Source organism: Macaca thibetana, chromosome X, assembly GCF_024542745.1.
Source record: "Macaca thibetana thibetana isolate TM-01 chromosome X, ASM2454274v1, whole genome shotgun sequence".
Lineage (NCBI taxonomy): Eukaryota > Metazoa > Chordata > Mammalia > Primates > Cercopithecidae > Macaca > Macaca thibetana.
Window position 1 is genome coordinate 118,847,040 of NC_065598.1, and position 20,719 is coordinate 118,867,758.

General features: G+C 44.2%; 1 protein-coding gene, 1 non-coding gene and 1 pseudogene across 2 annotated transcripts; 2 read left to right on the forward strand and 1 right to left on the reverse strand.

Moving 5' to 3' along the window:
* Window positions 1-269: 269 nt before the first annotated feature.
* On the forward strand, window positions 270-837 carry LOC126946704 (histone H3.3A-like). Its single transcript, XM_050777346.1, has one exon. The coding sequence runs from the start codon at window positions 375-377 to the stop codon at window positions 783-785; it is 411 nt and encodes a 136-aa protein (XP_050633303.1). The 5' UTR covers window positions 270-374; the 3' UTR covers window positions 786-837.
* Window positions 838-4,671: 3,834 nt separating this feature from the next.
* LOC126947005 (U7 small nuclear RNA) lies at window positions 4,672-4,733 on the reverse strand. Its single transcript, XR_007722860.1, has one exon. It is a non-coding gene; the product is annotated as a U7 small nuclear RNA (small nuclear RNA).
* Window positions 4,734-13,460: 8,727 nt separating this feature from the next.
* Window positions 13,461-16,583, forward strand: LOC126945889 (coiled-coil-helix-coiled-coil-helix domain-containing protein 2-like; annotated as a pseudogene).
* Window positions 16,584-20,719: the final 4,136 nt, after the last annotated feature.

Consider the following 20,719-nt stretch of genomic DNA (forward strand, 5'->3'; position numbering starts at 1 on the left):
CTGTAATCCCAGCACTTTGGGAGGCCGAGACGGATGGATCACGAGGTCAGGAGATCGAGGCTATCCTGGCAAACAGGGTGAAACCTCGTCTCTACTAAAAATACAACAAAGTAGCCAGGTGTGGTGGCAGGTGACTGTAGCCCCAGCTACTCAAGAGGCTGAGGCAGGAGAAGGGCGTGAATCCAGGAGGCAGAGCTTGCAGTGAGCCGAGATCGCACCACTGCACTCTAGCCTGGGCGAAAGAGCAAGACTCGGTCTCGAACTGTGTTCGCAGCCGCCGCCGCGCGTCCGACGCTCTCTAACGCCAGCGCCGCCTCTCTCTCGCCGAGCTCCAGCCGAAGGAGAAGGGAGGTAAGTAAGGAGGTCTCTGTACCATGGCTCGTACAAAGCAGACTGCCCGCAAATCGACGGGTGGTAAAGCACCCAGGAAGCAACTGGCTACAAAAGCCGCTCTCAAGAGTGCGCCCTCTACTGGAGGGGTGAAGAAACCTCATCGTTACAGGCCTGGTACTGTGGCGCTCCGTGAAATTAGACGTTATCAGAAGTCCACTGAACTTCTGATTCGCAAACTTCCCTTCCAGCGTCTGGTGCGAGAAATTGCTCAGGGCTTTAAAACAGATCTGCGCTTCCAGAGCGCAGCTATCGGTGCTTTGCAGGAGGCAAGTGAGGCCTATCTGGTTGGCCTTTTTGAAGACACCAACCTGTGTGCTATCCATGCCAAACGTGTAACAATTATGCCAAAAGACATCCAGCTAGCACGCCACATACGTGGAGAACGTGCTTAAGAATCCACTATGATGGGAAACATTTCATTCTCAAAAAAAAAAAAAAAACAAATTATCTTCTTCCTGTTATTGGTAGTTCTGAACGTTAGATATTTTTTTTCCATGGGGTCAAAAGGTACTTAAGTATATGATTGCGAGTGGAAAAATAGGGGACAGAAATCAGGTATTGGCAGTTTTTCCATTTTCATTTGTGTGTGAATTTTTAATATAAATGCAGAGGCGTAAAGCATTAATGCAAGTTAAAATGTTTCAGTGAACAAGTTTCAGCGGTTCAACTTTATAATAATTATAAATAAACCTGTTAAATTTTTCTGGACAATGCCAGCATTTGGATTTTTTTTAAAACAAGTAAATTTCTTATTGACGGCAACTAAATGGTGTTTGTAGCATTTTTATCATACAGTAGATTCCATCCATTCACTATACTTTTCTGAGTTGTCCTACATACAAGTACGTGTTTTTAATGTTGTCTGTCTTCTGTGCTGTTCCTGTAAGTTTGCTATTAAAATACATTAAACTATATAAAAAAAGACTCCATCTCAAAATAATAATAATAATAAATAAATAAGATAAAATAAAATTAAAAAATAAAGTACGTGGGACTACAGGAATGCACCACCATGCCTGGCTATTTTTTTTTTTTTTTTTTTTTTTTTTTTTTTTTGGAGATGGGCTCTCACTATGTTGCCCAGGCTTCGATCTTGAACAAAATTTTTGTAGAGACAGGAGTCACGCTATGTTGCCCAGACTGGTATCAAACTCCTGGTCTCAAGCAATCCTCACACCTTGGCTTCCCAAAGTACTGGGAGTACAGGCACGAGCCATTGTACCCAGCCATGATCTAGGGCTATCTAGGGGACTGTTCCTCAGTTTCTAAGTAGTAAAGATATTTTGACCATCTTCTATTATTTATTTTAAATTTTAGTGGATTATAATGAGAAGGTGTAGCCTGTACAAATCGCTGCTTCTTTAAATTCATGACGTTTTCCTCTGTGATGAAGCACACAGTCGATGGACATTAGAACATAATTTACATTAAAAAAATTTTTTCCAAGTTCCCAAGAGCTGGAAAACAAAATAGTTTACATTTTAAAATGTGTGTGGAAATATACATATATATGATTATATGTTGAACTTGTTTGTCACATTATTCAATCATCTATTCTCTAGCTTATTTTTCATCTACTTGATCATTCAAGTTCTGAAGGAGATATATTATAATCTCCCATTATGGTGGTGGTTTTCTATCAAAATATTCTTGGGTTTCTGAGAGTTTGCTGTAAATATTAAGCTGCTATAATAATTTAGTACATAAAAGTTTGTGATTCATCACTTCAACAAGGATTGAACCATTTATGCCCCCTTTTTGTCTTGTTTAATGCATTTGATCTTGAATTCCACTTTTTTCTAATAAAGCTTGATGGCTTAAGCAACACATTTATAACCTCACAGTTTCTGTAGGTCAGGACTCTAGGCCTGACCTAACTGGGTCTTCTGCTCCAGTTTCTCTTATAAGATTGCTAACAAGGTGTCCATTTAGGGTCTTTCACAGGCTGCAATCAAGGTGTCAGCTGGGGCTGCAGTCTTATCTCAAGGCTCACTGTGACAGGATGCACTTCCAAAATAACTCAAATGGTTGCTGGAAGGATGCAGCTTCTTGCTGGCTGTTGGACTAAAGGCCTCAGTTCCTTGCCAGGGGGCCCTCTGCATCAGCGTAATCACTCAGGAAGAGCCCGAGACAGAATATGAGCAAGATACAGGATTTTTAATTAACAGTTCTTTTCTCCCAATTTTCTGCAGATGGTATTCCACTGTTTTGTACCTTTCTGTGTTGTAGATTTTTAAAATACAAAAAAAACTAGCCAGGCATGGTGGTGCACACCTGTAGTCCTGGCTACTTGGGAGGCTGAGGCAGGAGGATCACCTGAGCCTGGACATGTTGAGGCTGCAGTGACCTGTGATCGCGCCACAGCACTCCAGCCTGGGTGACAGAGTGAAACCCTGGGAAAAAAAAAAAAAAAAGAAAGAAGAGAAAACAAAAGACAAGACAAGACTTGGCGCAGTGGCTCACACCTGTAATCCGAGCACTTTGGGAGGCCTAGGTAGGCAGATCACGAGGTCAGGAGATCGAGACCATCCTGGTTAACATGGTGAAACCCTGTCTCTACTAAAAATACAAAAAAGTAGTCAGGTGTGGTGGCAGGCACCTGTAGTCACAGCTACTCGAGAGGCTGAGGCAGGAGAATGGCGTGAACGGTGGGGGGCAGAGTTTGCAGTGAGCTGAGATCGCGCCACTGCACTCCAGCCTGGGAGCGAGACTGTCAAAAAAAAATAAAATAAAAGAAGAAAGAAAGGAAGGAGGGAGGGAAGGAGGGAGGGAGGGAGGGAAGGAGGGAGGGAGGGAGGGAAGGAAGGAAGGAAGGAAGGAAGGAAGGAAGGAAGGAAGGAAGGAAGGAAGGAAGGAGAGGAAAGGAAAGGAAAGAAGGAAGGAAGGAAGGAAGGAAGGAAGGAAGGAAGGAAGGAAGGAAGGAAGGAAGGAAGGAAGGAAGGAGAGGAAAGGAAAGGAAAGAAGGGAGGGGAAGAAAGTGGTGTTACCAGAGCCCAAGAATCAGGGTTATCCAGTGCAAGCCTGTCTGGCAGGATCTGGGGTTACAGAGGAGCTGCAACCAGTACCAGACATATTACCCAACACAGAGAGGAAGGTCTACGGAAATATCCAAGCTTCTACTTGTTCCCAGTCTTCAGCCTTTTACCAGTGCCTCCCAGTGGCCAAAGCCAGCTGGAAGCCAGAATGTGTTCTTTCTGTTTGGAAACTTAACAAGGGTTTCTCTTTATACTTGGAATTCAAGGATTTCACAAGGATAAATTTTGATGTGTGTCTTTTTTGATTATCATTCATATGACTCAGTGAACACTTTTAATCTGCAAACCCAAATCTTTCTTCATCTCAGGGAAATTTTCTTCTATTATTTATCTAGTTAGGTTTTCGCTTCCTTATATTCACTTTGTCCTTCTGGACTCCTATCATTTTCACAACAGATCTCCTGAGTTTCTTAATCCTCAATGATTTCTATTTCTTTACATTTTTGTTCTCTGTTGAAAGCTATTTATTCCGCTTGATCTTACAGATTACTAATTTGATTCTCAGTTAAGGATCATCCTCTTTTCCAGTTTGTGCACTAATTTTTTTAAATTCTGAAATCATGTTTTCCAGTTCTAGAATGTCTTTTTATTGTGCTCTAATTGCACATCCTTGAGAGCTTTCATTACTTGTTACACTTTATCATTTGACACACATGTATATAAAATACGCCAAGCACTGTTCTAAACATTTTACAAATATTAACTTGTTTAATCATTTACTAATTCTCTCTGACTCTTCCTGTGATTCTGCATCAATAGAAGCCATCTGTCTAGTTGTGTGAGTTAGTCTTCCTCCCTCTGGTTAACAAATGTCCTCAAAGGGGTCATTTCTCCTTACCTGCTCATGGTTTTGACTTATTAGCAGTTAGGTCAGATTAGGGTCTCCTGAACAGTGGTAAACCAGTGAATGGTGGAAGACTAAGTAGTTTTTGCTGTTGTATGTGAGAAGTAAACTAGATGAAGAGATATAATGCCTTTGCTGAGACATAGGAAGGAAGCCTCTTTGCCCCAAGCCTCCCTGAGCATACGTGGCAATCTCTTCCAATCATAGGAGCTGAAAGTAATTCAGGCCAGCAAAATAATTTTCCTCAAGTTCCATCATGGTCATGTGAATCGGTCAGTTCCCTTAGGTCTTCAGGAAGGCAGGTGAGCAGGTTGAACCTTCATAGAACAGGCTTCATACAGCAGAATCAGTCTTTGTTCCAGATTTCTTTCTTTCTTTTTTTTTTTTTTTTAATTCATTGAGGGCTTTCCGGTGTTTACTGGAAAGCCTGCTAGACAAATTCTAAAAGAGCTGTAACACACGTCCCCCCCCCCCAAAGGTTTTAAGAGAGATACCCTGCCCTTACCACTACTCCTTGACTCTCTCCTGGCACTAAGCACATCAGTCTCAGCCAATTCAGCAGGGGAACTCCAGAGCCAAAATTGTCTATTTGAAGTGTCTCACTGGCCAGGCGTGGTGGCTCACGCCTGTAATCCCAGCACTTTGGGAAGCTGAGTTGGGTGGATCACTTGAGGTCAGGAGTTTGAGACCGGCCTGGACAACATGGCAAAACCCCATCTCCATCAAAAAATACAAAAATTAGCCAGGTGTGGTGGTGCATGCCTGTAGTTTCAGCTACTCAGGAGGCTGAGATGGGAGGATCACTTGAACCTAGGAGGTAGAGGCTGCAGTGGGCCGAGATCGCGCCACTGAACTCCAGCCTGGGTGATAGAGTGAGACCCTGTCACAAAACATAAATTAATTAATTTAATTTAATTTAGAATAAATTTAAAAAATAAAATGAAGTGTCCCACATTGGGCAGAAATGGTCAGATGCTAACATCACTGCCTTATGCAGTCATAGGCTGGATGCTACTCAAATCTACTCTCCATCCCCACTAGAAAATACTAAAAGAAATATAGCCTTAAATACAGATTTTAGGCTCCATCATGCTACCTATCCTGACTGTTGAGTTACTCTCCAGCAGGATTCAGGAGGAAGAGTGTATCAGGAACATTTATTCAAGCTTTTATCATCCCAGAACTTGAGGATACTATTTCCTTGTTTAACCTTCCATACTATAGAAACATTGCAGCCAAGCTAATTTCAAAGAGAAGAATGAAAGAAAGTAGGAATAGCATTGCTATTGGTTTTCCAAGACCTAAAAATTATGTTGTATTTCTCTTTAGTTTGATCTTGAGATCTTTCTCTGCAGAGGAAGTATAAACTCTAGCCCTGCCCTGATCAGGTTCCAGGGGATTCTTTGCGGATATTTACACTGTGCCTTTCACAGGATACTTCTTTATCCTATCAGATGGACTAATACCTAGGTATCTGACCCATGGTCAGGTGTCCCTCTCATAGGAAACTTGTTTATACTGTCAACTGCCCTTGAGGTCCTTGCCTGACTTGTGTTCAGTTTATTCCTGCCAAGATAGCCACTCTTTAGGAGAGCTTTCACTGGGAGTAAAATTAGGTCTGTGTGTGTCAGTCAGGTGAGGTACAGAGAAGACAACACAACAAAAACACATGAAAAACAAAAGGAGTTTATTACTCATAGATCCCAGAGAGAAGAAGGGTGCCAACAAGCAGATTGTCAAACCAGTGAGAGGGGAGTGAGAAACAGAGAAGACCTATGCAATGAGTCATTCACTGGGGCCCAGGATACTATCAAATCAGAGTTCCCTTCCAATTGTCGGGTTAGAGAAAGCAGGCATGAGTTTGATGGGGTTGCATTGTTACAGAGTGGTCACTGCAGCATATCTGCACAGTCCCTGTTGAGGGTAGAATAAACAGAGTGAGTCAAATGTGCTGTCACACCCGGCTAATTTTTGTATTTTTGGTAGAGACGGGGTTTTGCCATTTTGACCAGTCTGGTCTCGAACTCCTGGCCTCAAGTGATCCACCTGCCTCAGCCTCTCAAAGTGCTGGGATTACAGACATGAGCCATCACGCCTGGCCCAACATCTTAATGACTAAACTGAAATACTTGAAGCAGGGGTGGCAAACTCAAAGACTAGGGTCAAGCAGGTAAGTATGTGAAGGAAGGGACCAAGTATAAATGCATAAGTATTCACTGTATGAGTGGTGAGGATGGCAGCAAATTCCAGAAGGCAAGCTACTCAGCTCCAGCGTACATTGCAGTCAAAAATGCAGTCCAAACCAGAGCTACATTTTTAACCACAATGCAATACAACCAACATTTAGAGCTGAACCTGTACCCATGCCACCACTCACCATACAGTAAAAAGGCTGCAATAAGATGAAGAATTATGGCCGGGCTTAATACCAGCAATTTGGGAGGCCAAGGCAGGCAGATCACTTGAGGTCAGGAGTTTGAGACTAGCCTGGCCAACATGGTAAAACCCTGTCTCTACTAAAAACACAAAAATTAGCCGGGGGTGGTGGCTGTAATCCCAGTTACTTGGGAAGCTGAGGCAGAAGGATCACTTGAACCTGGGAGGTGGGGGTTGCGGTGAGCCAAGACCATCCCATTGCACTCCATCCTGGGCAACAAGAGTGAAACTCCATCTAAAAAAACAAAAAAAAAATGAGGAATTACATCACCACTCTTTTGATTACTCAAGAAAACCATAAGGTAGTACTACTGAGATCCCTACTCATAGCACCAGAATAAAACCCATACCAACTTTCACCACATCAAGTAAAAGCACCTTTTAAAATCAAGGCCATCGTACCATCACTTAATTTACTAGGAGCCAATCTCTGATACAACCATGACTTATATTCATATCAACATTTAGCACTCCATGAGAAAGCATTAGCGAAGAAGAAGGTTTTTATCCCTACAATACCAAGAGAAAGTTGTGGCCACTCAATTTTCCTCGTAGACCTAAAAGTGTTCAAAAAAAATAGTTTATTAATTTTCTTAATGGTTTTGTCATTTGTACTACATGGATTACTATAAATTATTTAACCAGGCCGGGCGCGGTGGCTCAAGCCTGTAATCCCAGCACTTTGGGAGGCCGAGGTGGGTGGATCACGAGGTCAGGAGATCGAGACTATCCTGGCTAACATGGTGAAACTCCGCCTCTACTAAAAATACAAAAAACTAGCCGGGCGTGGTGGCGGGCGCCTGTAGTCCCAGCTACTTGAGAGGCTGAGGCGGGAGAATGGCGTGAACCCGGGAGGCGGAGTTTGCAGTGAGCCGAGATCACGCCATTGCACTCCAGCCTGGGAGACACAGCGAGACTCCGTCTCAAAAAAAAAAAAAAAAAAAAAAAAAATTATTTAACCAGTGCCCTATATTTAGGGCTTCTTCCTTCAAGTATTCATCGTTACAAATAATTCTACAATGATCATTACTATGTATCCGTTTTTAAGTATTTCTACAAGATATATTCACCAAAGTGTAGTTGCTAGATCAAAAGGTCTATACCGACCCTGCGTAGTCGCTCACGCCTGTAATCCCAGCACTTTGGGAGGCCGGGGAGGGCGGATCACAAGGTCAGGAGTTCAAGACTAGCCTGGCTAGCATGGTGAAACCCGGTCTCTACTGAAAATACAAAAAATTAGCCGAGAATGGTGGCATGCGCCTGTAGTCCCAACTACTCGGGGGGCTGAGGCAGGAGAATTGGTTGAACCCAGGAGGCGGAGGTTGTAGTGAGCCAAGATTGTGCCACTGCACTCCACCATGGATGACAGAGCGAGACTCCGTCTCAAAAAAAAAAAAAAGGTCTATACCTTTAAAATGTTTATAGATATTGATAAAATGGCATCAAAATATTAACCCAATGTATAATCCTACAGACAGTGTTAAAAGAATGGCTATTTATCAATATTCAAGCCAACCCTGGAAACTGTCAATATTTCAAATCTTTACTAATCTGACAGATCAAATGAAATATTTTGATTAGAGGGGCCAGGCGCGGTGGCTCAAGCCTGTAATCCCAGCACTTTGGGTGGCCGAGACGGGCGAATCACGAGGTCGGGAGATCGAGACCATCCTGGCTAACACAGTGAAACCCCGTCTCTACTAAAAAATAGAAAAAACTAGCCGGGCGATGTGGTGGGCGCCTGTAGTCCCAGCTACTCGGGAGGCTGAGGCAGGAGAATGGCGTAAACCCGGGAGGCAGAGCTTGCAGTGAGCTGAGATCCGGCCACTGCACTCCAGACTGGGCGACAGAGCGAGACTCCGTCTCAAAAAAAAAAAAAAAAGAAATATTTTGATTAGCATTTATTTGGTTATTAATGAGGTTCAGTGTCTTTCATACATTAGCCATCTGTATATGTATATTCTCATAACCTTTGTCTATTTTTCTAATGCGTCATTGGTCATTGATTTGTAAGAAATTTTTTTGTATTAAGTAAATAAGATTTTCTCTCTCATATGTAGTGCAAATTTTTTTTTTTTTGAGATGGAGTCTTGCTCTGTTGCCCAGGCTGGAGTGCAGTGGCCTGATCTCTGCTTACTGCAAACTCCGCCTCCCGAGTTCACGCCATTCTCCCGCCTCAGCCTCCCGAGTAGCTGGGACTATAGGTGCCCGCCACCACGCCCAGCTGCTTTTTTGTATTTTTAGTAGAGATGGGGTTTCACCGTGTTGGCCAGGATGGTCTTGATCTCCTGAACTCGTGATCTGCCCACCTCGGCCTCCCAAAGTGCTGGGATTACAGGTGTGAGCCACCGCACCTGGCCTGTAGTGCAAGTATTTATTCACAATTTGTTTTTTAAAATATTTATTTGTGCTGCCTTATGCTGTGCAAGATTTTTTTTTTTTAGTGTAGTTGAATTTACATCTTTTTTTCCTTCAAAGCTTCTTGGGGTCGGGAATGGGGGCTCATGCCTGAAATCCCAGTAATTTGGTAGGCTGAGGCAGGAAGATCACTTGAGCCCTGGAGTTCAAGACTTGCCTGGGCAAAGTAGGGAAACCCTGTCTCTACAAAATTAAAAATTAAAAAAAAAAAAAGCCGGGCATGGTGGTGCCCACCTGAAGTGTAGTCGCTGCTACTCAGGAGGCTGAGTTGGGTGAATAGCTTGAGCCCAAAAGGCCGAGGCTGCAGTGAGCAATGATCGCACCATCGCACTCCAGCCTGCAGACAGAGAAAGACCCCATCTCAAAAACAAACAAACAAACAAAAAACTTCTTGGCTTTTGTCATGCTTAGAAACCCCTCACCTGCTTTTTTTTTTTTTTTTTTTTTTTTTTGCTTCTTGTTGTTGTCCTTGCTGTTGCAGTTAAGAGATAATCTCTCTGTAACCCAGGCTGGAGTGCAGCGGTGTGATCATAACTCGCTGTAGCCTCGAACTCCTGGGCTCAAGCAATCCTCCTGCCTCAGTCTTCAGAGTAGCTGGAACTATAGGCATGCACCACCATAACCGCCTAATCTTTTAATTTAAAAAAAAAATTTTTTTTTTTTGAGATGGGGTTTTTACTGTGTTACCCAGGCTGGAGTGCAGTGGCATGATCTTGGCTCACTGAAACCTCTGCCTCCTGGGTTCAAGCAATTATCCTGCCTCAGCCTCCCAAGTAGCTGGGATTGCAGGCACCTGCCACCATTCCTGGCAAATGTTTGTATTTTTATTAGAAACGAAGTTTCACCATGTTGGCCATGCTGGTCTCGAACTCTTAACCTCAGGTGATCCACCCTCCTGGGCCTCCTAAAGTGCTAGGATTACAGGCATGAGCCACCATGCCTGGCTGTGATCTACTTTTAATTTGTACTAGTGTAACTCCTTCATGCAATAAACTGAAAAGAGTCATGTTGTCTGTCAGGCCTCTGAGCCCAAGCTAAGTCATCATAACCCGTGTGACCTGCACGTGTACATCCAGATGGCCTGAAGCAACTGAAGAATCACAAAGGAAGTGTAAATGGCCTATTCCTGCCTTAACTTGTGAACCTTACCTTGTGAAATTCCTTCTCCTGGCTCATCCTGTCTCAAAAGCTCCCCTACAGGCCGGGCGCGGTGGCTCACGCCTGTAATCCCAGCACTTTGGGAGGCCGAGGCGGGCGGATCACGAGGTCAGGAGATCGAGACCATCCTGGCCAACACGGTGAAACCCCGTCTCTACTAAAAATACAAAAAAGTAGCCGGGCGTGGTGGTAGGCGCCTATAGTCCCAGCTACTCGGGAGGCTGAGGCAGGAGAATGGCGTGAACTCGGGACGCGGAGCTTGCAGTGAGCCGAAATCGCGCCACTGCACTCCAGCCTGGGCGACAGAGCGAGACTCCGTCTCAAAAAAAAAAAAAAAAAAAAAAGCTCCCCCTACTGAGTACCTTGTGTCCCCGGCCCCTGCCCACCAGCGAACAACCCCCTTTGACTGTAATTTTCCACTACCTACCCAAATCCCATAAAACGGCCCCACCCCTATCTCCCTTCGCTGACTCTCTTTTCGGATTCAGCCCGCCAGCACCCAGGTGATTAAAAAGCTTTATTGCTCTATTGCTCGCACAAAGCCTGTTAGGTGGTCTCTTCACACGGATGCGCGTGAAATTGTCTATTCTTGAAGTTCCTCATTTAAACAGAGGTCAAGGAGTAGGCAACTGGTAGTATCAAGCCTGAAACAAAGCAATAACGTGATGTTTCACCCAAGCCCAGAGTCCTAAGATCACAGACGACTAGGCTGTGTCTGGCCGGAAGCTCCTCAGCTCCTTTTCTGCAGTTCCCTGCCCTAAGAGAATGTCACCACCTGCTGAGAGCAACAGCAGCAGTACCACTAGAGGGAGCCTTTGGTGGTAAAAGAAAGATCCCCTGATGTCTCCAACCTAACCCTTTGGTGAGGTGACAGGATATCTGGCTTGCCACAAAGATTTTTTATTTATTTATTTGTTTTGAGACGGAGTCTCGCTCTGTCGCCCAGGCTGACTGCAGTGGCACGATCTCGGCTCACTGCAAGCTCCGCCTCCCGGGTTGCCGCCATTCTCCTGCCTCAGCCTCCCGAGTAGCTGGGACTACAGGTGCCGGCCACCACAGCCCGCAATTTTTTTTGTATTTTTAGTAGAGCCGGGTTTCACTGTGTTAGCCAGGATGGTCTCGAGCTCCTGACCTCGTGATCCGCCCGCCTCGGCCTCCCAAAGTGCTGGGATTCCAGGCGTGAGCCACTGCGCCCGGCCCACAAAGATCTTTTTGACCAGACATATCCTAGCTAAGGGATGTCCAAGCAACGGAATGTGAGGCCAACCTCCCATCAGACTTAAACTTTTGACAGGAGAACAAACCTCAAACTGATGAAATCAGTCATGTAGCTAGCTAGCTATAGAGCTTTCAACTTAAATTAGCAGCAGTAACAAACTGGTTTTTGGGGGTTTTTTTCCCTTTGATTTTAATGTTGTGTGTTATTTGCTTGTTTGTTCATTTATTTATTTCTAGACGAGGTCTTGCTATGTGGCTCGGGCTGGTCTGAAACTCCTGGGTTCAAATGAGCCTCCCACCTCAGCACTCCAAAGTGCTGGGGTTCCAGGTGAGAGTCACCACCCCCAGCCATAATGTATTTAAACCCTTATTTAAATAAGCTTGTTTTCAGAAACATCTGAAAAAAATAAATAAAATAAAATTGTCACCTTACAATAAGTTTTAATACCTAGTAGAGCTGGATTTTTCTCTATTAAACTTATTTTTACAAATTCCTAGACATTCTTGCATATTTCCACTCAGATGAATCTTTTTTTTTTTTTTTTTTTTTTTTTTGAGACGGAGTCTCGCTCTGTCGCCCAGGCTGGAGTGCAGTGGCCGCATCTCAGCTCACTGCAAGCTCCGCCTCCCGGGTCTACGCCATTCTCCTGCCTCAGCCTCCCGAGTAGCTGGGACTACAGGCGCCCGCCACCTCACCCGGCTAGTTTTTTGTATTTTTTAGTAGAGACGGGGTTTCACCGTATTAGCCAGGCTGGTCTCGATCTCCTGACCTTGTGATCCGCCCGTCTCGGCCTCCCAAAGTGCTGGGATTACAGGCTTGAGCCACCGCGCCCGGCCAGATGAATCTTTAAGATGATTTTGTCAGCTATCCAAAAAGTACTGTGGAGTTTTAAAATCAGAATGGTGATAAATTTATAAATTAATTTGGGAATAATTACTACTTTTGCAAAATTCAATCCTTTGCTGTCCCTCTGGATTAATTTTAGTCTCCTTTGTATAGGTGTTACACAATTTCTTCATTAATATCGTATTTATGAGTCACCTGTAATGTGCAAGGCACTGTTTATTCTTGTATGCTGGACATACAAGAATATATCCCTGTTTTCATGGAGTTTACAATCTAGCTGGGGAGGGAGACAACATTTTTAAAAACAAACAGCCGGGGCCGGGCGCGGTGGCTCAAGCCTGTAATCCCAGCACTTTGGGAGGCCGAGACGGGCGGATCACGAGGTCAGGAGATCGAGACCATCCTGGCCGACACGGTGAAACCCTGTCTCTACTAAAAAATACAGAAAACTAGCCGGGCGAGGTGGCGGGCGCCTGTAGTCCCAGCTACTTGGGAGGCTGAGGCAGGAGAATGGCGTGAACCCGGGAGGCGGAGCTTGCAGTGAGCCGAGATCCGGCCACTACACTCCAGCCTGGGCGGCAGAGCGAGACTCCGTCTCAAAAACAAAAAACAAAAAACAAAAAACAAAAAACAAAAAAACAGCCGGGCACGGTGGCTCATGCCTATAATCCTAGGACTTTGGGAGGCCGAGGCGGGCAGATCACGAGGCTAGGAGTTTGAGACCAGCCTGACCAACATAGTGAAACCCCGTTTCTACTAAAAATACAAAAATTAGCCGGGCATGGTGGTGCACGCCTGTAGTCCCAGCTACTCAGGAGGCTGAGGCAGGAGAATCACTTGAACCCAGGAGGCAGAGGTTGCAGTTAGCCGAGATCGCACCACTGCACTCCAGCCTGAGCAACAGAGTGAGACTCTGTCTCAAAAAAAATAAAATTAAATTAAAAACAAATATAATATGACAATTGGTGACAAGTGTTATAAGGAAAATAAACCTAGGTAAGAGCATAAAGAATAAAAGGAAAGGAATGCTATTTTACATAGGCTGATCAGGGAAGGCCTTTCTGATAGGTAAAACTTTAGCAGAAACTTAAAGGAGGTGAATGAATCAGCCATGAGGATATCAAGGTAAAGAGCATTGCAGGCAGTAAGTACAAAGCCCTAAGGCTCAAGCGTGACTGGCTTGTTTGAGGAACAGCAGGAAGCTAGTATGACTGAAGTACAGGTGATAAGATCTGAATGCTAACCAGGGACCAGGTTATATATAAGTCCTTGTAGGTCATGAGAACGATTTTGGATTTTATTCTGAGTGGGTTTAAAAGGCACTGGGAGGTTTTAAACTAAGAAGCGACATGTCTGATTTATTCTTTTAAAGGATCACTGTCACTTCTATGAGGAGAATAGAATGGCAAAGGTGGAAGTTGGGAACTCAGTTAAATCCAGGAGATACATATGATGGTAGCTTGAGCCAGGGTGGTGGGGAGGGTAATTTGTGCTCAGAACAGAAAGAAGTGAGCCAGGGCCTCTTCCATCCAGAGGCATTTACCAAACAAGAGGTGTTCCTTAAGTGAGAGGGACACACGAGGCAATGAGTTAGTGACCTGCAGCTGCCAGGAAAGTAGACCCTGGACTCTGGGTAATATCTGTGTGTGTGTGTGTGTGTGTGTGTGTGTGTGTGTGTGTCTCTCTCTCTCTCTCACACACACACACACACACACACACACACACTCAACTAGGATTCTGTCGTAGTCTTTGCCCTAGGGGTCATTTGCCTACCCCAGGAAACAACTGATAGGCAAGCAATGCTTTGGGGTGGACACTGGGAACTGAAGAAAGCAGCTGAAGCTGTGCACCAGCCAAAGGGGACTCCTAGCGCAAATTACACTCTTGTGCAGAGAGAACTCAAAGGACTACGCTCTGGAATATGGAAACAGAAAAATCCTCAAGCTTTGTTTCCAGATCATTAATGCTTTCAGATGGTGAGTCATGACTAAGGCAAGCTTTGAGAGAGGCCAGAAACCCAGAGAGGTTAGCATAGCATGCAGGGATAGCTTTTAACCTTAAGGTGTTTGACCATTCCAAAGAGGTATGTGAGAAGCTGAGCTGCTCATTTGTTGGTTTATGGGGCTGGGGGCAAAAGGTGGAATCTAAGGGGTACTGTTCCTTGCTTTGGGTTTGGAAACTAGATAGCTACACCCTAGGAGTAAGAACGAACCAGAAGTAAATTCGCCTTCATGACCTCCATAGACCAGATTTATCATTTGAATGGCCCACAAAATATCAAGATTTAAACTTGGAATAAGGTAATCCCATAGTTTTCCCATACTATTCGTGCCCCAGGCACTTGGTAAGAAACAAAAAAAAATCCTTTCTGGGAAAAGATAATATTATTCCAAGTCTCAAATTATTTCTATAAATAATTCTTCAGGGCCGGGCACAGAAGCTTATGCCTGTAATCCCAGCACTTTGGAAGGCCAAGGCAGGTGGGTCACTGGAGGTCAGGAGTTTGAGACCAGCTGGGCCAACATGGTGAAACCCCATCTCTACGAAAAATACAAAAATTAGTTGGGCGTGGTGGCAGGCACCTGTAATCCCAGCTATTCGGGAAGCTGAGGCAGGAGAATCGCTTGAACCCAGGAGACGCAGTTGCAGTGAGTCAAGATCGCGCCACGGCACTCCAGCCTGGGTGACAAGAGCAAGACTCCATCTCAAAAAATAATAATAATAATGATAATTCAAATAGGATATCCAACACATAACTAAAGATAACCAGGGACCAGGTGCGGTGGTTCACGCATGAAATCCCAACACTTTGGAAGGCTGAGGTGGGCAGATCACGAGGTCAGGAGTTCAAGACCAGCCTGGCCAACATGGTGAAACCCTGTCTCTACTAAAAATACAAAACTTAGCTGGACGTGGTGGCGGGTACCTGTAATCCCAGCTACTCAGGAGGCTGAGGCAGGAGAATTGCTTGAACCTGGGAGGCAGAGGTTGCAGTAAGCTGAGATCGCCCCATTGCACTCCAGCCTGGGGGACAGAGTGAGACTCCTACTCAAAAAAAAAAAAAAAAGTTGGCGGGGGGCTGGGCGGCAAAGGGCTTAAGTAGACATTTCTTCACAGAAGATATACAAATGGCCGATAAAGACATTTAAAGATGTTCAGGGCCAGATGTGGTGACTCACACCTATAATCCCAGCACTTTGGGCTGCCAAGGTGGGAGGATATCTTGAGCCCAGGAGTTCATGACCAGCCTGGGCAACATAGTGAGACCCTCTCTCCATATAAAAACAAAAAATAAGGCTGGGCACGGTTGCTCACACCTGTAATCCCAGCACTTTGGGAGGCCGAGGCGGGCAGATCACCTGAGGTCAGGAGTTTGAAACCAGCCTGGCCAACATGGCAATACCCCGTCTCTACCAAAAACTACAAAAATTAGCCTGGCATGGTGGCGGGCGCCTGTAATCCCAGCTACTTGAGGCAGGAGAATCGCTTGAACTTGGGAGGCCGAGGTTGCAGTGAGCCGAGATTGAGCCATTGCACTCCAGCCTGGGTGACAGAGCAAAACTCCATCTCAAAAATAAATAAATAAATAAAATAAAGGTGTTTAACATCACTAATCATTAAGGAAATGCAAACCAAAATCACGAGATACCATTTTACATGCAGAAGAATAGCTATAATTTTAAAAAGATAGAGTTTCACAAGTCTAGACGCTGAGCCGCTCCACATTCGCAACGTCATGTGGAAGCTGAAGCTGCACCCCCGACGTGGCCCCTCTGGCCAGCTGAGCACCTCAGATAAGAACTACACCCAGTCCAGCACCAGCAGGTCAGCCACCAGCATCAGCCCCACCCTCTGCAGCTGGCTCTCCTGCTGCTGCACTCCCCGGCAGCAAGGTCTGATGGCCCAGGTGGCAATCACTGCAGCAAGCATGGCTGTGGACTCTGCTATGGGGCACACACTGGGTCATGCCATCAATGGGAGCTTCAGTGGAGCAAATGATGCTGAGCCCACAAGTGGTGACATCACTTACCAGGAGCCTCAGGGAACCCAGCCGGCCCAGCAGCAGTAACCTTGCTTGTATGAGATAAAATGGTTTTTGGAATGTGCCCAGAATTAGGGAGACAAAGTTCTGTGAGGGTTTCCATGAGGTGTCGAAGCAGTGCAGACTTGCAAATGGATTTATCTAATCAAGAAGTTCAAATTGAAGAAATGGAAAATCAGCTCTCATAACTAAGTTAATTTAGTGTAAAAATATAATTGATAGTCGGGCGTAGTGGCTCACGCCTGTAATCCCAGCACTTTGGGAGGCCAAGGCGGGCGGATCACCTGAGGTTGGGAGTGCGAGACCAGCCTAACCAACATGGAGAAACCCTGTCTCTACTAAAAAAAAAAAATATACTAAAAATTAGCTTGGTGGCAAATGCCTGTAATCCCAGCTACTCAGGAGATTGAGGTAAGAGAATCACTTGAACCCAGGAGCTGCAGGTTGTGGTGAACCGAGATCGCACCACTGCACTCCAGCCTGGGCAACAAGAGCGAAATTCCGTCTCAAAAAAAAAAAAAATAATATATATATATATATATACACACACACACACACACACACATATACACATATATATATACACACACACATATATATACACACATTTATATATTTAATAGTGAAGGTATAAAGTGTAAAACCATCAGTTAAACCAATCCTCTGTCATTCATTACTTTCTTGCTTCAGAATTGCAATAGAAGAGAGTGTTCTTATTTGGTAGAATTTCATTAAGATAGTATAGAATTTGGGGCTTGTCAAATGTTTGTGTGGCCTCCTTAAACCAGCTGTTGTGATTTTTTTGTTGTTGTTTTGTTTGTGAGTTAATTAGAATAAGGTGATTTTCTTCGCCCAAAAAAGACATAACAAGTGTTGCTGACAATGTGGAGAAATGGGAACCCTTATACATTGTTGGTGAGAATGTGAAATAATCTAGCTACTTTGGAAAAAATGGAAACAATCTACATGTCCATCAACTAATGAATGAATAAACAAAATGTGGTATATTTATACCAAATATTCCACTTATTCCATTAAATGGAATATTATTTGGCCATAAAAAGGAATGAAGTACTGATACATGCTACAACATGGATGAATCTCAAAGAAATTATGCTAAGTGAAGGAATCACTCACAAAAGACCACATATTATATAGTTCCATTTATTTGAAATGCGAAGCAGAAATTGTGACCCTTCCGCCCGACCGGAAGGGTGGTATTTGAAAGATGTGTTGGCAGGGTATAGTGGCCCTGTAATCCCAACACTTCATGAGTCCGAGGTGGGTGGATCACTTGAGGTCAAGAGTTCAAGACCAGCCTGGACAACATGGTGAAACCCTGTCAAAATACAAAAATTAACTGAGCCTGGTGGTGCATGCCTGTAGTCCTAGCTGCTCGGGAGGCTGAGGCAGGAGAATCACTTGAACCTGGGAGGCAGAGGTTGCAGTGAGGCATAATTGTGCCACTGTACTCCAGCCTGGGCAACAGAGCAAGACTCCATCTCAAAAAAAAAAAAAAAAAAGAAAAGAAAAGAAAAGAAAAAAGAAAAAGAAAGATGTGTTAGGAAAAAAAAAAAAAAAAGGAAGGAGCCTAAGAATTGCACAGTACAAGAGACAGTAGTCTTGTGAAGGCAAGACATGAAGAAGTAGTCATTGGAGGAATAGCATTCAGAAGATCAAAAGATCCTTCTCTCCAAAAGTATCATTTATTAAAGCCACTATACTTTATTGTATCAACAGAAGAGGGTGCTCTTGAGCCAATAAACCAAATAAGGTATCTGAATCCTTTTCTTCACATAGAATTAATCAAAACGTTATGAACGAATCAGGAAAATCCAGGATACTTTACAATAATCAGAAAATGATTATCTTCACAGAGTTACTATAAGGGGGTAAAAAAGCAAGAACCAAAACTTTTCAGCTGATGAAAATAAATACCCTCAAAAAAAAAAAAAAGCATAGTAAAGGAGAGAAAACCTTAAATATAATTAAACACGCAATTGCAGATATGAAAGACTACTGTGAATCAAAAATTTAAGGCTGGGCACAGCGGCTCACACCTATGATCCTAGCACTTTGGGATGCTGAGGTGGGTGGATTATTTGAGCCCCGTAGTTCTAGACCAGCCTGGCCAACATGGTAAAACCCCATCTCTACTAAAAATACAAAAATTAGCCAGGTGTGGTGGCGTGCACCTGTAATCCCAGCTACTCAGGAGGCTGAGGCAGGAGAATTGCTTGAGCCTGGGAAGTGGAGGCTGCAGTGAGGCAAGATTGCGCCACTGTGCTCCAGCCTGGGCGAGAGAGCCAGACTCTTGTCTCAAGACACACACACACACACACACACACACACACACACACACACACACACACAATAGAAACAAACAACAGGAACATGTGGCGTGCTGACTGAACTCAGGAAAGAAATTGCAGAAAAAGACAAAATCATCTCAGAAGAGAAAACTCAATTACGAGGTGCCCAAGGGAGAATTGGTATCATTGAAAAATGCCGTAAAGGGAAAGAAAGAATGTGAATAAAAAAGAACCAAGATAGGCCGGGCGCGGTGGCTCAAGCCTGTAATCCCAGCACTTTGGGAGGCCGAGACGGGCGGATCACGAGGTGGGGAGATCGAGACCATCCTGGCTAACACGGTGAAACCCCGTCTCTACTAAAAAAATACAAAAAACTAGCCGGGCGAGGTGGCGGGCGCCTGTAGTCCCAGCTACTCGGGAGGCTGAGGCAGGAGAATGGCGTGAACCCGGGAGGCGGAGCTTGCAGTGAGCTGAGATCCGGCCACTGCACTCCAGCCTGGGCGACAGAGCGAGACTCTGTCTCAAAAAAAAAAAAAAAAAAAAAAAGAACCAAGACAACCAAAACAAATTAAAGGGGCAAAGAGCAAACTGACAGTCTCGCTTGGTCACCAGGCCGGAGTGCAGTGGCGTGATCTCGGCTCACTGAAACCTCCACCTCCCAGGTTCAAGCCATTCTCCTGCCTCACCCTCCCGAGTAGCTAGGATTACAGGCACACGCCACCACACCCACCTAATTTTTGTATTTTTAGTAGAGATGGGATTACAGGCGTGAGTCACCGAGCCCAGCCTGAAAGCTCTTAAGAAAAAAACAAACGGCCAGACACAGTGGCTCACACCTGTAACCCCAGCACTTTGGGAGGCCAAAGCGGGCAGATCACCTGAGGTCAGGAGTTCAAGACCAGCCTGACCAACATGGAGAAACTCCATCTCTACCAAAAAAAAAGAAAAAAAAAATACAAAATTAGCTGGGCGTGGTGGCGCCTACCTGTAATCCCAGCTACCTGGGAGGCTGAGGCAGGACAATCGCTTGAACCCAACGGATGGAGGTTTCAGTGAGCTGAGATCGTGCCACTGCACTCCGGCCTGGGCAATAGAGTAAGACTCTGTCTCAAACAAAAACAAAAACAAAACAAACAATGGAACAGAACTGTTATGATATTTAAAATTATAACTTAAAACTTTCTAGAAATAAAGCAACATCCACTTCTACATATTTAAAGATTCCATGGTGTACTTAAGGACTCTGAGACATAGCTCAGTAAAACAGACAATAGTGATTAGAAAAAAAAATCCTTTGACTCTATAGGCAAAATAAACAAAAAAACACTTAAGTGACCTACAGGAAAAGAAAATCAGTTGGCATCAAAGTACTTGACAGAATTATAGAAAGTAAGATAACAGTGAAGAAATCTCTTGAAGAAACTCAAGTTTTTAAAAAGTCTGAGTTTCAGAAGACTCAAACATATCAGAGAAAAAAAAAAGAAAAAAGTGTGAGCCAAAGATTCCATCTTTAAACTTTCAAGAACTCAAGTAATTTTGTATTCAAGGACTCTTTCTGAGGATTCTACTAGGAGTCAAGTTTCATGCAACTAAAAGATGTTTGAAAAATTTTAGCCAAAAAAAACAGATCTTAAGAATTGAACATGTTCAATTATATAAATCTAAGACTAAAACAAATGTAAGAATAAGTGCTGATGAATGTTCTCTGGCAAAGTAGAAATACAATTAAAAATGGGAGCAAAGAAGAAATGTAGAAGGATAAGCTCAATGATTAAGCACAGGTAAAAGGTGAAAGTTAAAGCATATCTTTTAAACAAGCAAACCAGCCTGGCACAGAGGATCACGCCCGCAATTCCAGCACTTTGGGAGTCTGAGGCCAGAGGATCACTTAAGCCTGAGCCCAGGTGTTCGTAGACCAGCCTGGGCAATGTAGCAAGACCTCCATCTCTTAAAAAAATTAACTAAAAAAAATAAAAAATTAGGAAACCAAATAGTAAAAACCTAGGTAAGAAAAAT

Bases quoted from the DNA above. Each gene is read 5' to 3' on its own strand.
- LOC126946704 (XM_050777346.1), top strand. From the start codon at position 375: ATGGCTCGTACAAAGCAGACTGCCCGCAAATCGACGGGTGGTAAAGCA.